Source organism: Symphalangus syndactylus, chromosome 2 (assembly GCF_028878055.3).
Source record: "Symphalangus syndactylus isolate Jambi chromosome 2, NHGRI_mSymSyn1-v2.1_pri, whole genome shotgun sequence".
Taxonomy (NCBI): domain Eukaryota; kingdom Metazoa; phylum Chordata; class Mammalia; order Primates; family Hylobatidae; genus Symphalangus; species Symphalangus syndactylus.
The window spans coordinates 22,097,248-22,116,361 of record NC_072424.2 but is presented as its reverse complement, the minus strand read 5'-3'; the positions used below and the strand labels follow the sequence as shown (position 1 = coordinate 22,116,361).

The following is a 19,114-nucleotide window of genomic DNA, read 5'->3' as shown; positions in this document are numbered from 1 at the left end:
TAATTTATGAAGAATTGATGTCTTTATAACTCTGAGTCACACTTAAGAATATAACATCTTTTTCTGTTTATTCAGATTTTCTTTTATGTTCCTCAGTAGAAGTTTTTCATATAAGTCTCAGATATTTCTTATTTGTGTATTTTGTTTATCTTGATTTTGCTGTCACGAGTGGGATATTTTCCATGCTTTTTTTCTGTTTGTTGTTGGTAACTAGAATAGATTTTGGTATTTATTTTGTTACTAGCTTCTTTACTAAACTCTTTTTTTATTTCTTGACAGTTTCTCTGTATATTTTCTTGGATTAATATATAATAAGGGGGCCAGGTGCGGTGGCTCACACCTGTAATCCCAGCACTTTAAGAGGCCGGTGGGGGTGGATCACCTGAGGTCAGGAGTTCGAGACCAGCCTGGCCAACATGGCGAAACCCTGTCTCTACTAAAAATACAAAAATTAGCCAGGCATGGTGGTGTGCCCCTGTAATCCCAGCTACCCAGGAGGCTGAAGCAGGAGAATTGCTTGAATCCATGGGGCGAAGGTTGCAGTGAGCCAAGATCGTGCCACTGCACTCCAGCCTGGGCGACAGAGTAAGACTCCATTTCAACAACAACAAAAATATATGTTTGTATATAATATTTAATATGTATAAATATGTATTATATTTTATATTATATATAATAGTATGTAGCATATATTATATGTGACATTATATATTATATATATTACATATGGTACATATGCAATAATAACAAGGCCACTGTGGCTGGAATGGGGCAAGTGAGGAGGTGACTGATAGGAGAGATGGCTGGAGAGGGAGTGAGGGGGTGAAAATCATGTAAAGCCTTATAAGCCATTGTCAGGTGGTTATTTCCTTCCTTGCTAACTATATTAGGATTACTATGTCATAGCAAGTTATTCTTTAAGCATTGCCTCTGTGATTTGGAAAAGTATAAAGATAGATCTTTTTTACAAAAACCTTAATGTCTGCTATCAATACAATATTCATTAATGTACCTTAGTATTTAGAATGTCTTTTATCATATAGTCATAATAATGATATATTTTTCCCAATTGTTATGGTTTTAGGAATGTGAAATTTTCTACATAACTCTTAGTTTTTTTAAAATGTAAAATTGGCCTATTATGCTATGGGGCAGATTATTTAATCAGCAAAATGCCAGTTCCTCAAGGCTGAGATTATTTTTAACAACAGCAACCACAACAAAGAAGACCTATGTGCTTTGCTTGCTTGGACCCTAACATTAATTTTAAATCCTCAGTCATTTTCAATTTTTAAATTCTTCTGGCAGAAAAATACCTAAAGGCACCCAGGCAGCAAGAGTAGTGAAAAGTTACAAATCATGGCTTTGCTGGAAACTGACCTAGTTGACCAGATAAGTCAGCTCACTGGGAAAACTATAAGCTCCATTAAAAAATCAAATATCCCAAGAGGAATAAAACAAGGAAAGGAAAAACAGTCTTTATTGCTGAGAGAAGCAGAATTAACCAGGGAGTTGGCACTACTATAAATTAGAATTTTCCAAAACAGCAGTATTTTCTGACAAAGCTTGGCTATTTGATTCTAGATTTTTTTTTTTTTTTTTTTTTTTTTTGAGACAGAGTTTCACTCTCGTCGCCCAGGCTGGAGTGCAATGGCACAATCTTGGTTCACTGCAACCTCTGCCTCCCGGATTCAAGAAATTATTCTGTCTCAGCCTCCTGAGTAGCTGGGATTACGGGTGCCCCCACCGCACCTGGCTGATTTTTGTATTTTTAGTAGAGGGGGGTTTCACCATGTTGGCCAGGCTGGTCTCAAACTCCTGACCAGGTGATCCACCCGTCTCGGCCTCCCAAAGTGCTGGGATTACAGGTGTGAGCCACTGTGCCTGGCCTATCACTTTAAGGCTGTGTGCAAATATATTTTTTCATTTCTAGTAGGAGGACAGATAGAAATGAAAAAGAGAAACTTTTATCACTGCCATTAGGAACTTCCCACCCTTTTTTTCATATTGTCTATATTCTTTTGGGATCTTAGTGGATAACTTAGGACACAGAAGCAATGGATTTTTAAGTTTTTATTTACTATAAAATAAATGGTTCAAGCTACGTAGATATAAAATATTGCCTCAGTTCAAACCTGACTCAGATATATTTAGAAATATTTTTATGTCACACTCTAACATTTTATGTATTATCTTCCCAACTCTGATCTCCACGCATTACCTTTGTGACAAAAAAGAGGTGAGAAGATTTTCTGATGATTATTTATTCATCTTTTGATCCTATCAATACATTCAGGGTTATATTTGGAATATTTACTTAAATTTTACTTATCAGTAGATTTAGTTTTCAAACGCAGGAACATAAAAAATAAGAAATCAGTTGGGACAACAATAAGAACAAAAGGAACCATCTGAAACATTCTACAAATAGGAGACTGTGAAGAGCTATTTTATTTCTGAAGAGTTAGTAACTTATACTTAACAAAGAGGAACTGGGCAGATTCAAAAGTTTTTGTTTCCTTAGTTCCACTAAAATATGAAGGCAATATATTAATAATAATAGGCCTCATCTAGCTTCTGCATCCTTGATCTATTGATGTCCTTAACAATGTGAAGCAGTATATTATAGGCCTCTATTCTTGTCCTTCCTGACTTTAACTTTCCCAAACTCCTGCCGCTTTCTCTGTCATTCTACTTCTCGTACTTACCAAGACTTTTGTATTAACATTTTTTAACCATAGATCCTATGTAAATTTGAAGATTAATGTACCGTAATCTTTCTGTAGTTATTGACTCTCTGGGACTCTTTAGATCTGGATTAAAAGAGGCAAATATGGAAGTAAATGATAAAGACAGAAGGTAAGACAGAAAGGGAATGAAGAGGAGATAAACTAATAATAATAAAAACAAAGAAGCAGAGAACTTAAAATGGATGATTTACATAAAATTTTAGGGAAGAGGAAAATTATGGATATGCCCTTTTTATAAATCTTTAGAACAGCTGTCTACTTTTTAGTTTTTGGGATACAGATTTCGTTTTTTAGGTAATGGTAAAATATTCTGGTTAAGTGCCAATATGTCCCTAGCTCTTCTTAATATTGGTTATTCTCCCTTTTAAGAAAGAAGACGTGGGCTCAGTGGTAATTTAAGCTCTTAGTCATTGATAGCTGAAAGATAGCACCTTAATTTCTGAGTCCTTAACATAAGGCTTTCCTGAATTTGAATAATAGATTTGCTTAAGTCTCGTTTAGAAATTCGTTAGTTTGATAAGTAATATTTTCCTCATTTTTGAGTTTTGGGTTTGACATAGATCTTTTACAACAGATCAGTGGTATACATGGACTTAAGAATTCATGAATTGCGTTTCTGAAGGGCATAATACTTGAAATACCTAAGTAGATTAAACCCACATTTATCCAGCGCATTATTTGGTCTCTAAAGCATTTTTTGTGGACATTCCTGGGCCATGTCCACAACAGTAACTCAGAGTTAGGTATATACTGCGAACACCCTTCTCAGTAAGCTCTGGTGGATCTAGGATTTGGTAATTTCCTTAAATGTTTATTAACCTTATATATTTTCAACTCACTATCACACCTTGAAGTCTCTTTCTGGCTCTAGAATTATTTTTTCATTACTTTGAAATAGGTCTGACATTTCCATGTTAACATCATGATTTAGAAGAAAGAAAGGCAGAAGACCTGGATTTTAGTCCTGGATTTGCCTCTAATTAGTTATATAGCCTTTGTTAAGGTGTTTAACTTCTCTGGACCTCATTTTATTATCATTTACATAATAAGTATTAAATAGTCATGAAATATTTTTTATTCTGAATAAATGTGGTAGATTTCATGATCATACCCTAGTTTCCCCTTGTTATAAATTTCTATATGATTTTACAGATTTGGCCATATGTTTTCTAATTTCTGTCTTCTGAGACAGAAAAATACTAACCACCCTGTTATTCCTTCCCCCAATCTTTAAAATATTATCTCAGTTCCTTTGATTATGTGAATTGTACCTCTCTAATCTTTCTCTATTGATGCCTTTCTTAAAATTGGGTTGATGAAAACAGTACCAAGTACTGAAGATATGGGCAGATGGGCTACAATCTTATATAAATGTAAGATCATATTTTCTGTTTTATTTCAGCTACTTTTTTAATATCAATATTTCTAGGACGTTTTAGCCATAATATTTCAAACTGTCTCTTAAGCCAACCCTTTTGCCTCTGGACTAGACTATTTCTAAGCTCTTTACACTATTCAGTATCTTCTGGGACAGAGATTTCACAACCTGTCTCTCACTTTGAGGAAGTTCTTATAACTACCATAAATCTTGCTTTCTGCAATTTAAGTTGAATTTATATCCTTTTTATTTTCTCTATAGAGATGGGAACAGCCCCAAACTAGAAATGATGCTTTTTTATGAGGGCTAGTACTGAACATAGTAGAAAAATTACAGTATTTCCAGTCCAGCATCATTTTTAGCTTTTATATATTAAAGCTTCCTGACTTCGTTTCAATATTCCTTTCTCAGGAGATGTTATTTTTTAAGGTCCAGTTGCATGTCTAACATTAATGTTTATTATACCTTTTGCTACTTAGAACCAAATGAAGTATTCAAATAAAAAATGAGTTCTCAAAACCCATTTAAGGTCTTTAGCAGATTCGTTTTTTATTTGATATAACTATAATCATGGGACTGGGTTTTTTGCCTCTGCTTTGTAGATTTTATTTTATTATTTTATTAGTCATATTATGTAAGTGATTTATTCATTCATATATTCCTTATAAACTGTGAAAATAGAAACTTATTATTTAAAAACAAACAGTCTTAAAGCGGATTTCAATGTGTGTATTCAAAAAGCTTCAGTACCTAAGCTAACAATTCTTCTAGGTATTGAGAGGAAAAAGAAAGCACATTCTCTGCCCTTGAGGAGCCTATAGTCTTATTGGGGGAAGAGATTATAAAATTGTAACTATAAAGTACTTAAAAAATAATACAAGATAGCGTATATAAAATAAGATGTTTGATGCTAATTTTATTTTGCATTTTAAAGATTAATACAGAATATATTTTATACTAGACAAATCTGTTCTTTTACCTAAGGCACTCTAAAATGTCTAATTAATTGTTTTATTCTGATTTCTGTTTTTGTACTTTGAAGGTTCAACAGTTTTTTGAAAAATCCTTCCTCTTACAGCTTTTGAAAGCTCATGAAAATGCCTTAGAAAAACAGTACAGTGAAATTACAAACCATAGGAATATACTTCTTCAAACCTTTGTAAGTTTCCAGCCACCCAGAAAAATCTATTTCACTAATTATGTAAAAAAGTATTCAAATATACTTAAGTATACTTTTAGAAAATTATCCATGTGCATATTAGCAGGTAGTACTGCTCAGATACAGGAAAGTATTAAGTGCTGTTTAAAACCAATTGGTAGAGTAATACAGTTTGAAAGAAGTGTATGGGCAGGGATGTAATATAGCACTTATTTTCAGTTGTAATAAGCACAAAAGAAACAGTGGAACTGATTTGAATTGCTCAAGCATTGAGACCTTGGATAAAATCCTTTTGAAAGGCAGAAAGTTTCACACTTTAGGCATATTTATGGATGTGGCTAAAAGGATGGATATTGTTCATCTTTTTCTATTAACTCAGAGCCAACAGCCTGAGCAATAGTTTTGAATGACAGGGCCAATTTAGAAATATGACTTGTGATCAATTGACATTTTAAAGAAAATACATTTAAAGATATTAAAAATACATATCTGAAGTCAGAACCAACACACTTGGTGGTTTGAAATGACATGGCCAGTTTGAAAATGTGGCTTAAAATTCATTGACATAGCTTAGAAAAATATGGTAATGTTTATATTCTAGCATTGTCAAAGAGTTTAGGTTTTTGCATTTTCCACAGTTTTTGGAAATGCTTATTTATCTGCCATGTTGATACTTCATAAAATGTAAACTATTATTTAAAACTGATTTTGAAGTGAATATATAATTTTGCTTTCATCATCCACATTTTAAAAGGTTTTCTTCGCTATCCTCGTTTGTTTGTTTGTTTTCCTGTAAGACAGTAATTCCTTTAAGTGTAAATTTTAATTTTTCAGTTTGGCCATTTAATTACTTTACTCTCCAGTTTTATATTAGAATTATAAAATGTAATATGATTCTGAATTTTAATACACAAATAAACGATATAATGATGAGTGGTAGAATATCTATCTCAATAATTCTCCCAAAACTTTAAGGTTAAATCTTTCATCTGAAGATAGTTGTTACTATAATAACAGCTTGTTTTTTATTAATATTACTGTGAGAAAAAACATTTTTGCCATAATACCAGGAAGTATCATTATATACTTTCATTGTTAATAATTCCAAATGATTATATTTTAAATAATTAAGGAAAAATATTATTGCAACTAACACTTATATTTGATCTTTTATTTATGTTTTTCAGGAGGCTATAAAGAAACAAATGATAGAGGAGGAAGACAAATTTATTAAGGAAATTACAGACTTTAATAATGAGTATGAAATAACAAAGAAAAGAGAGCTTTTGATGAAAGAAAATGTCAAGATTGAAATATCTGACTTAGAAAAGCAAGCAAACATTTTGAAAAGTGGTATGAATAAATATTATCACCTCATTTGTCTTGCATTAATGAAATTAACTTATTTTGAATGAATGAATTTTCCAAAAATTTAACTTTTTCATGAACAAATTGGGTTATTGCATAGCGATTCTTTTACTGTAATTGAGCTAATGAAGATGTATCTTCTACTGTGAGCAGTTTCAAATGATTTAGAAGTATATGTGACATAAGCATTTGGTCATTCATTTAATAAATAAATATCTGTTATGTGATAGGCACTGTTCTAGGTCTTGAAGATGTAACAGTAAAAAGTGGAGGAAGAAAATATGTAAGCAGACATTTACAGCACAGTGTGATGGAAGCTACAGTAGGGATTAGGATTGGTGCCGTAATCCTGCAACAATCCAGTGTAAGCTGGGAAATAAGTTTACACAGTGGAGTGGAGAGAGTTTTATTTCAGGAACACTAGTGATAAAGTTTGGGTCTGTGTCCCCACACAAATGTCATGTGAAATTGTAATCCTTTATGTTGGAGGTTGGGCCTGGTGGGAGGTGATTGGCTCTCGGTGCTGATTTCCCCTTTGGTGCTATTCTCATGACATTGAGTGAGTTATCGTGAGATCTGGTTCTTTAAAAGTATGTAGCACCTCCTGCTTCTCTCTGTTCCTTCTGCTCTGGCCACGTAAGACGTTCCAGCTTCCCCTCTGCCTTCCACCATTATTTTAAGTTTACTGAGGCCTCCCCAGCCATGCTTCCTCTATAGCTTGCAGAACCATGAGCTAAGTAAATCTCTCCCTCTTTTTTTTTTAATGAATTACCCAGTCTCAGGTAGTTCTTTATAGTAGTGCAATAATGGACTGATATAACTAGTATGTGGGTTATTGCAGTCTTTGATAAGATCCTGAATTAAAGCAGTTGCCAAATAGGGAAAGTCAAGGATAAATCCGTTTTCAAACTTCAGAGATTCTGTTATAGCATTAGCTTAACGTCCAGTATTTCCTCATCTAAACTAGGTTCAATTGCACATGAGGCTCCTTGGACGTATTTCCTTATGTAACTCCTTGAGTACATGTCCTCTTGATCTGAAGACCTCAGCCAAAGAAACAGTTGCCCTTCACATTCCCAATATACTGTGGTGAGATAGGCATAGGATAATCACTAGTGACATTTCTGTTCAGAAAGCGGAAAAACTGGAGTCATTGTTACATAGCAATTCTGAAATTGAGCCAGGCAAGTATTGGACATTCCTTGATTAGGACTCAGTCATTCTCCTGCCTGGGAAAGATTCCCCATGACTCTTGGCACCACTCTCTGTGCTCCTATTTCCCTTCTCTGGTCATTCCTTTTATATATATATAGATAGATAGATAGATAGATAGATAGATAGATAGATAGATAGATAGATAGATATATGATAGCTTGTGTTTGCAATTGTCCTTCTCTGCCTGCTTCCATTCTGTAAAAGTTGGGTATCATTCTTTTTTTTACTGCCTCTGTCCATTTCAGTCCAAGCTCACTGTGTTTATGTAAATACAGTTATCTTAAAAACTTTGTGGGTCTCACGTGAATTCTACTGAGGCTCATTTCATTAGGGAAAAGCCACAACTACAGATCTCTTTGAGATAAGCCCTTTTATACTTTGGCCTTCTAGCAAAACTACTGAAACAATATTCTTAAACTTCTTGGCCCTATATGGCTCTATAGTTTGACTGAATGGCCCTATAGTTTGACTGAATGGTTCTCTGAGGGATCACCTTGGATTTTTCTGAGGTCTTAGGAAAGGGTTTTTAATTTACATGCTAGATTTAGTCTTTATGATTTCTTAAGAATATTGGATTTTTTCTTTACCCTCAAGACATTTCTTAGTGGTGAGAATGAAGGCAGGGAGGGCATCTTGTAATAAGGCTACCAAAGTTGTTTATTTTAATTCCAGAACAACCATTAAGGAAAGAATCCAAAAACAAATAGCTAAAAGGACAATATAGAAATTAAAAAGACAGCCTAAAATATACATTTAATCTGAAAGAAAGTGGGAAAGGGAAAGAGGGGAACAAAAACACAGAGAACAGACAGAAAACTAATAATAAAACGATACAGTTGAATCCATTTGCAATCATGCATCACTTTAATAATGGGGGTATGTTCTGAGAAATGCATTCTTAGTCAGTATCATCATGTAAACATCATAGATTGTACTTACACAAACCTGGATGGGATAACCTATTACACACCTGGGCTATATGGTATAGCCTATTGCTCCTAGGCTGTAAGCCTGTACACAATGTTACTATACTGAAGACTGTAGGCAGTTGGAACACAATGGCAAGTATTTGTCTACCTAAACATATATAAATCTAGAAAAGGTACAGCAAAAATACAGTATAAATGATTTTTAAAATCTCTATAGGGCACCTTTATAGGGTATTTACCATGAATGGAGCTTGTAGAACTGGAAGTTGCTCTGGGAGAGTCAGTGAGTGAATGGTGTGTGAATGTGGAGGCCTAGAACATTACTGTACACTGCTGTAAACTTTATAAACACTGTGTATTTAGGCTACACTAAATTTGTAAAAAAGAATTTTTCTTCAAAGTAAATTAACTTTCAGCTTACTGTAACTTTTTTACTTTATAAACCTTTTATTATTTTTAACTCTTCTAATAACAGTTTAAAACACATATTGTATGAATATACAAAAAATTTTTTTCTTTATATCCTTATTCTACAACTTTCTTCTATCTTAGAAATTATTTTTTACTTGAAACTAAAAAAAAAAAAGAGAACCTAAAACATAAACTTGCACATTAGGCCTACACAGAGTCAGGATCATCAATATCACTGTCTTCCACCTCTACATCTTATCCCACTGGAAGGTCTTCAGGGACATGGAGCTATCATCTTCTATGAGAACAATGCCTTTGTATATGAAAATACAAATGACTTACAAAATCAAAACAATTTTAAAAAGAATAAAATTTAAGGATTTATATCCTGTGATTTCAAAATTTACTCAAATTCTATAGTAATCAAGATAATGTGTCACTGCCTTAAAAATAGGCGTATAAATAGCTGGAACAGAAGAGAGTCCAGAAATAAAAATGCATTTTGTCAACTGGTTTTCAACAAAGGTGGAAAGGCAGTTCAGTGGGAAAAGGAAAGTATTTTCAATAAGTGGTGCTAGAAGAATTGGACATCCATTGCAAAACAATGATCCTTAACTCTTCACACCATATTATAAATTAACTCAAAATAGGCATACACCTAGACACAAAAGCTAAAATTATGAATTTCCTAGAAGAAAACATAGGAGACAATCTTTTCCATCTTGGAATAGGCAATGATTTCTTAGATGGGACACAAGAATCATGAACCGTAAAAAGAAAAACATTTAAAATAAATTGAAAAGACACTTAAGAAAATTAGAAGACAAACAACAGTCTTGGAGAGAACATTTGCACTAAATATATCTTCCAATGTACTGTTATCCAGAACATAATGAACTCTAACAACTTAAAAAATAAGAAGGGCAAAAAGCCAATTATAAAAGGGAAAAAAGTTGAACTTCACAATAGAGTACTAATGACCAATAAACATGTGAAAAGATACTCAATATCTTTAGTCATTTGGAAAAAACAAATTAAAACAGCAGTGATATATCACTGTATATCCACTTAATTAAAGTTAAAAAGACTGACCGTACCAAATGTTGCTGAGAATGTGGAGCATCTTATACTCATATGGTAGTGATGGGAATGTAAAATGAATGGTACAATCACTTTAGAAATTTGTTTTGCAGTTTCTTAACAAGCTAAATGTACATTTACCATACAGCCCAGCCACTCCACAATGAGATACTCCAGAGAAATGAAACCTATATCCTAACGTTTTGACAGTTTTATTCACAGTAGTCAAAAACTGAACATAACTTAAATATCTGTTAAGAAGTGAATGGTTTCAGAGGCCGAGGTGGGCGGATTACAAGGTCAGGAGTTCGAGACCAGCCTGGCCAACATAGTGAAACCCCCTCTCTACTAAAACTACAAAAAATTAGCCAGGCATGGTGGTGGGCACCTGTAATCCCAGCTACTCAGGAGGCTGAGGCAGGAGAATGGCTTGAACCCGGGAGGCAGAGGTTGCAATGAGCCAAGATCACGCCATTGCACTCCAGCCTGGGTGACAGTGAGACTTCATCTCAAAAAAAAAAAAAAAGGAAGTGAATGGTTAAACAAAATTGACATATCTGTGCAATGGAATACATAAAAATGACTAGTTCTACTGATGCACTACATGGACCTATTTCAAAATAATATGGTGATTAAAAGAAGCTAGACACATGCAAACTAACCTACAGCAATAGCAAGCAGATCAATGGTTGCCTGGGTCAAAATGGATGAACTGTGAAGGGTCACAAAGAATCTTTTGGGGTTGATAGAAACGTACAGTTTCTTGCCTGTGGGTGTTTCATAGGTGTCAGTGACTGTCAAAAGTCATGAAATTGTATGCTCTAAATGAATATACTTTGTGTAAATTATTCCTCTATAAAATTAAGAAAAAAAGTCCCTGATATCACAAATACTATCAGAGCCCTCTAGTTTAGTTCCCTTTTTCCAGAAATATGGATTTATTTTTCAATGATTTGTTTTCAGGGTACCTGATATTGTTGATTTTTTATTCTTTCAGAAAGTCTGTTTCTAGGTATTTCATAACATTTTCATATAAAACTTTAATCTTTTTAATAGCAGGGACTTTATTTTGATTAATGTGCTGGCCCCAGCAGTATGAATGAGATAATAATAAATTGATGACTGCTTCAAAAGGAGAAGCACAAGATGATATGAGAACATATATAAGTAGACTTAAACTGGACTAGGAAGTTAAGGAAGATTTCCCTGAACAAGTTGCCTTCAGACTGAGGTCTGAAGAATGATACTGATTAGCCAAGCGAGAGATTTGAGTATAGATGTTAATTAGATAGTTGTAATTTAAGTCAAGAGCTCAGAGATAGTTCTGGGCTACAGCTATTAAATTTTGGGACTCACCTAGAGAGAATGTATTGAAAGAAAATGGACAGTACCCTGCAGAACCTCAGGATTTTCAAAAACTTGAGTAAAGAGTCTAAAAAAGTTTCATGAAACACGGGCAGAACACGTTACTGAGTGGAGTTGATGCCACCTAGGGAGAGAGTATTTGAAGGCATGATCAACCCATGTTGATTGCTGCTGTGCTGTCAACTACAATAAGGACTAAGAAGCAGCAATCAGAGGTCATTGGTGGCCTTCAGGAAAGGGAGCAGATTGAGGTAATAAGCAGGGCAAAAGCCAAATTGTAAGGAGCTGAGCAGAAGGAAGAGCAGAAATGGGATACCTATTAATAAAATTCATTACATTAATAGATTACCGTTGGAAAAGCATATGATTGTTTTTAAAAAGGCGATGTAGGGGGAAGGAGGGAAGAATGGTGGAGGAGAGGTGAAAGGAGAGGAAGAAGGAGAGAGAGAGCTTCACTCTGACATCATGATTAACAGTGAAACTAGAAGTATTTCCATAAAAGTTAGTAATAAGGGAGGGTATCCAATATCATCACTATTATATAACAGTGTTCTAAAAGTATCAGCCAGTAAAATTAGAAACACAGTAAATATTGGAAAACAAAGACAAAATTTTCATTAGTTGAAGCTGATACAACTTGATTTCACTGGGTTTTCTATGTTTAGTTGTATCCTCCACCATTCTTCCCTCCCTCCCACTACATCTCCTTTTTTGAGACATTCATATTTCCAACTGTAATCTATTGATGTAATAAATTTTATTTATATATATCCTATCACTAACCTTACTTAGCTGTGCACTCTTAGTCTTCTAATGTATTACTGAATTTTATTTGATAACATCTTTAAGATTTTTGCATCAGTATATGTGAGATTAATCTTTGTGTGTGTATTATGTTGATTTCACAAAAAGCATACTGACGCTTTCTTCTTTCTCTGTTTGGAAAAATGTACATACTATAATTATCTATTCCTTCAGTGTTCAAAAGAATTAACCTATGAAACTGTTTGTGGCAACTCTTCTTGGTGGTAGTGGTGGTGGAGAAAGAAGTTGTTCAAATTTTAAGCAGATATTAAAGCTGTTGACTTCCCAGTGCAGTTTACCTTCCATTTGTCTTCTTACCTGTCAGTGTTTGCTCTTCCATTCCCACTTCTAATTCGTGCCACCACATCTGTTATTTTCTGGCATTTGACTTTTCTCCTCTTTCTTCCTTCATTCTGACCTTGCCCACTGAACTTTTAGCCCATAACTATGATTAGTCAGCCAGTTTCATTGGATTTTGAATAATCTCCATTTTTAACTTCATAGCTATTTTTATATTTATACTATTTTCTGCTACTCAGTGATTTTTTTCCCACTGCCAGATATTATCTTTGATTTATTATTTTTTAACCACAGGATTGGACCCTATTCTTACGCCTTCAGATTGCCAAAATGTGAACATCAATTTTTTAAAAAGTTATTAATACTGTACTATTGTATTAAGCGTCTTAGGTTACGTTCTGTTTAAATATGGCAAACCAAGCTTTTTAACCTGTTTTGCCATCCCTGCAGCATCTAGTGCCTCTCCACCTTCCAGCCTCACCCAGCAGCTTCTTTATGCTAAAGGCATGCTGCCCTCCTTTGTGTTCCTAGATTGTACCCCACTTCCTCCTGCCTCAGGACCGTTGACTGTGTTCTATTTGGAATACTTTTTTAATCCTTTATCTAGTTTATGGGTCCCCAACCCCTGGGCCAGTACTGGTCCGTGGCCTGTTAGGAAGCAAACCACATAGCAGGAGGTGAGTGATGGGTGAGTGAGCAAAGCTTCATCTGTATTTACAGCAACTCCCCATCACTCACATTACCACCTGAGCTCTGCCTCCTGTCAGATCAGCAGCAGTTATTAGATTCTCGAGCATAAACCCTCTGGTGAACTGTGCATGTGAGGGATGTAGATTGCATGCTCCTTATGAGAATCTAATGGCTGATGATTTGCCACTGTCTCCCATCACCCCCAGATGGGACGGTCTAGTTGCAGGAAAACAAGCTTAGGGATCCCACTGATTCTACATTATGGTGAGTTGTGTGATTATTTCATTATAGATTACAATGTAATAAAAATAGAAATAAAGTGCACAATAAATGTAATGCAATTGAACCATCCGGAAGCCACCCCTCTCCCTCCCCTGGTCCATGGAAAAATTGTCTTCCACAAAAACAGTCCCTGGGGCCAAAAAAGGTTGGGGACCAGTGATCTAGTTAACTTCGTCATTCTTCTGATCTCAGCTCAAATGTTACCATCCTCAGGAAATCCTTCCGTGATACTCCACCCTCCCAATTCCATATTAGGTCAGCTTTTCTGGTTATATTCTCTCATTGCCCTCTGTGCTTTTTCTTCAAAGCATTGTAATTACACACTTGTGTGATTATTTGATTCCTGTCTGTTTCTTCCACTAAAGTATAAACTCTCACAGAGAGAGGAACTACATTTGCTTACAAATGTATTTCTGAAATGTGCTTAGTTTATTCACTCATTCAGTAATACTTGTGCACTTTTTGTGTATCAGGCATTGTTATAGGACCTGGTGTTACTGTAGTGACCAAGAAAAGAAGAAAAAAATCCCTGCCCTCATGGAGCCTACATTCCAGTATGAGAGAAGGAGGGAGTGGAGAAAAATAAGGGAGGGAAGAGAGATAGATAGATAAGGGGTGGGGTTGCAGTGGGGTGTGTGGTACAGTTTTACATAGATGTCCAGGGAAAGCCTCATTGACAAGGCGAGTTTTGAATAAGACCTGAAAGAGGTAAGGGAATAAACCAAGTGAATACCTGGGGGAATATCATTTCACAGAGAAGGAATAGCTGATGCGAATCACCTGAAGGGAGATTGTGCCTAATCATTTTTTGAGAAAAAGCAGAGCCTAAGGCATTTAGAGTAAAAGGAGAGGTCATGAGATCAGAGAGGTGACAGGAGTCCCGATCTTTTAAAACCTTGTGGGTCATTCTAAAGACTTTTACTGAAGTGAGATCAGAAGCCATTGGAGGACTTAAGCAAAAGAGCGAAGGGTCTCACATTTGAATAAGATTACTTTGACTGCTATTGAGAACACACTTAAGGGAGGTAAAAGCAGAAACGGAAACCTAGAAGACAGTGGCCGTAATCCAGATGAGAGATGATGAGCAGTTGGATCAGGGATGCAGCATAGAAGTGGTAAGTGGTATTCAGGTTCTAAATATGTTTTGAAGGTAGCAAGCAGGATTTCAAGATGGACTTGATGTGGAATATGAGAGAAAGAAGTGTTAAGGTTGACTTTAAGGTTTTTGGCCTGAGAAACTAGAAATGTGGAATAATTGATACTCAATATATCTGTTTGTAAAATGACTGAATATTTATTTTAAACATTTGGTAATTCATAGATAAAACAGCTCATCACCTTTGGCTTCAGAATAATGGTTGTCATAATGTTTTTCTCAAAATGTTCCTCTTACTCATTTCTCCGAGTTGTTGAATTCATTTTTCTTAGATGTGAGATAAGCAATATATGACACTTTTTCTTTGCTTGGCAATATCCTCCAATGATTGGCAATGTACATATGAGGAAGACAATTCACATGTTAAAAGATGTAAATTAATTTTGATTGTCTTAGTTGGTTTAATATTCATAACCATAAAAGCTAGCTGTTGATTAGAACATTGTGGGTTTTAGGCCATGGAAGAAATTAAAAAGTGATTACCACATCAATTATACCTAAATAAAGCTGTAAATAAAAATGACAATAAAATAACAGTGAGGCAATAAACAAGTAGGAAAAAAAGTTATCACCACAAACACAGTGTTTATTTTTTTCTGTTCTATAAGCCTCATAAGAAATTGGCATATTTGTTTTATTTTTTTCTTTAAAGGATTAATCTTTAGACTTACCTTCTTCATTTAGCCTAAAGTGTCAGGATTAAGAAAGATATATTTCAGAAATATTTAAATCCAATATTTCTCCATCATTCTTGCCTAACTTTTACAAAGATTTTCTTGTCATAGAATGTCTGATAAATCAATTAATAATGAATAAAATATTGTATCTTTTTTAATCTGTTGAATATTGTGTTATGGTATCCTGGATTCCCTCTATTAAATATTAGCATGTAGTTATATTTATATTTTAAACTTTTGTTTATTAAGGGAGCAGAAGGATAAACATGAATGTATTTTCTTTTCATTGAATTGTCCACTTTCAGTTACCTACACTAGTGGACAGAAACATTGTGAATAATCAAAAATATTTAAAGTCAATTATATGATTTATTTTAGTTTTGTTCAACATGCTTTCTTGAGCATCTACTGTATATACTACACCAGGCACTGTACAGAAATTGGGATTTAAAGATGAATGAGGCATAGTTCCTGTTTTCAAGGAGCTTGTGATCTAATGTAGAAGAGAGACAAGTAAAAGGATAATTTAAATATTATGTGGAGAACTTTTCTTATCGTCATGAGGAATAATTTTATGGAATTCTCCCTTCTATCACAACTAAAAGACTGGAGAAAATAATATGAAAAACTACTTTCAGATATTGAGGACAAGAGAGTACAGGACCATGATCCCTGAGAGAAGGGAAACAAATGAGGTAAGCCCTAATTGCCCAAGCCTTCTCACTGGATACAGTTTTTGGATAGTAGCACTGGGAGGAGGAACTTAAGCAATGCAAAATGGTCTGAGTTGAGGAAACAAAGATTGGAATTTAGGGAGGCCAAGTTAGCTAGAATTTTCAAGACAATGTACTTGAGAGGACAGATCTACACAGAGACAAAGCTCCGGAAATCTGGATGGAGATCCTCTTGAGTCTTTGGATGTACTTGAACCTGTGTATACAGACAGGAAACTCCACTGGGCTGAGTAAAGAAAAACTACTGGGGTGCAATAAGGTGGACAATTCCAAGAGCTCATATGGGAATGGAAGACATTCATGTTCCATCTTGTCACAATAGAAATATTTCATTAAACAGAAGAGTTCTGCCTTAATAGAAGGATTAAATTAAATTAAATATTCTTCTAGACCTACCCTAAAAAAATCTTATAAATGAGATTTGAACATGACCCATAAGTAGCTTACCTGCCTGCTAGAACAAACATCAATGTCCTTTATGGGAAGATAGCAAAACTCATTTAACAAAATAGTAAACACAATGTCTGGTATACAGTCAAAAATTACTAGACCTGTAAAGAAGCAGCAAATTATAACTCAGAGCAAGGAGGAAATTTGGTCAATAGTAACATACCTAGAAATGATATAGATGATGCAATTAGAAGGAAAAATAATTAAAGCTTTTAGAAATATTCTAAATATACTCAAGGACATGAACATAATGAGGAACTAAATGGAAGATACAAAAATAACCAAAGATGCAGAAGAAATATTTGACAAAATGCAACAACTTTCATGATAAAACCACTCAATAAACTAGGGATAGAAGGGACTTTCCTCAATCTGATAGAGGGCATCTATAGAAAAACCCACAGCTAATGTCATTCTTAATGAAAATGGAATGAATATTTCCCCTCTAAGATCACGAACAAGACAAGGATATTTACTCTTACAACTTCTAATCAACATTTTAGCGGGGGTTTTAGGCAGAGCAATTAGGAAAAAAAAAAAAAAGGAAAAGAAAAAGCATCCATATTGGAAAGGAAGAGGTAAAGCTATCTCTATGCAAAGATAACATGATCTTGTATATAGAAAACCTAAGGAATCTACAGGAAAACTATTAGAGCTAATAAACAAGGCCAGGCACGGTGGCTCACGCCTGTAATCCCAGCACTTTGGGAGGCTGAGGCGGGTGGATCACAAGGTCAGGAGATCGAGACCATCCTGGCTAACATGGTGAAACCCCGTCTCTACTAAAAATACAAATAATTAGTCAGGCGTGGTGGCAGGTGCCTGTAGTCCCAGCTACTCAGGAGACTGAGGCAGGAGAATGGCATGAACCCGGGAGGTGGAGCTTGCGGTGAGCCGAGATTACGCCACTGCACTCCTGCCTGGGTGACAGAGAGAGACTGCATCTCAAAAAAAAAGAATAAATGTGTACATCCACCTCATACCATACACAAAAATTAACTCAAAATGGATCAGACAGCTAAATGTAAGAGCTAAAAATGAAAAACTCTTATAAGAAAATATGGGTGTAACTCTTCATGAGCTTGAGGGAATGGTTTATTTTAGATATGCGCAAGCAATAAAGTATAGATAAATTGGACTTCATCAAAGTTAAAAACTCTTATGTTTCAAAGGATACTATCAAGGAAGTGAAAAGACGACCACAAAATGGGAGAAAATATTTGCAAATCATATATAAGGGACTTGTATCCAGAATATATTAAAAACTCTTACAACTTAATAAAAAGAAACCCAATTTAAAAATGGACAAAGGAATTAAATAGACATTTCCCAAAAAAGCTATACAAAGCCCCTTCCAGTAGGGGCTTGTCTTCCAGGACAAGATGTGGAGGAGAAAGACAGTGGTATTGATGATCCTGACCTTGTGTAGGCCTAGCCTAATTATATGTGTTTGAGTCTAAATAGTTTAAAAAGAAAAAAAAATTTTATACAACTGAACGATGTATTTTTTTGAGCAACATGAAAAGTTGCTCACATTATTAGTTATCAGGGAAAGGCAAATCAAGACCACAATGAGATACCACTAGTGTGGCTATAATAAAGGTGGACAGCAATAGTGTTGGCAAGAATATGGAGAAATTGGAGAAATGTAAAATGATGCAACTGCTTTGGAAACAGTTTGGCCATTTCTCAAAGCATTAAACCTAGAGTTACTATATGATTCAATGATTCCACTTCTAGATATTTAAGAGAATTGCAAACATGTCCACACAAGACCTTGTACAGTTGTGCACCACATAACGGCATTTCAGTCAATGAAAGACCATGTATGACAGTGGTGCAGTAAGATTGTAATGGAGCTGAAAATATTCCTATTGCCTAGTGACGTTGTAGCACAACATATTACATGTTTTTGTGATCCCAGTGTAAACAAACCTATTGTGCTGCCAGTCATATAAAAGTATAGCACATACAATTATGTACAGTACATAATACTTGCTAAAGATAATAAATGACTATGTTACTGGTTTATGTATTACCTATACTTTCTATAATTATTATTTAGAGTATATTCCTCCTACTTATTAAAAAAAAAGCTAACCGTAAAACAGCCTCAGGCAGGTCCTGTAAGAATTATTCTAGAAGGCGTTGTTATCACAGAAGATGACAGCTCTGGGCCAGGCATGGTGGCTCACGACTGTAATCCCAGCACTTTGGGAGGCCGAGGCAGGCAGATTGCCTGAGCTCAGGAGTTCCAGACCAGCGTGGGCAACACGGTGAAACCCCGTCTCTACTAAAATACAAAAAATTAGCCAGGCATGGTGGCATGCACCTGTAGTCCCAGCTACTTGGGAGGCTGAGGCAGG

The 19,114-nt window shown here is 35.0% G+C and overlaps 1 protein-coding gene across 4 annotated transcripts in view; it reads left to right on the top strand.

The window, feature by feature from the left end:
* The window catches only part of CCDC172 (coiled-coil domain containing 172), a 55,524-nt gene that overhangs the window by 11,127 nt on the left and 25,283 nt on the right, over window positions 1-19,114 (top strand). For 2 of the 4 annotated variants that reach the window (XM_055242753.2, XM_055242743.2), the window contains 2 exons: window positions 5,171-5,287; window positions 6,475-6,640. In XM_055242753.2, coding sequence (XP_055098728.1) covers window positions 5,171-5,287; window positions 6,475-6,640 — 283 coding nt within the window. The remainder of the gene's footprint in view (window positions 1-5,170; window positions 5,288-6,474; window positions 6,641-19,114) is intronic. The other 2 variants (XM_055242762.2, XM_055242770.2) reach the window with 2 other exon arrangements.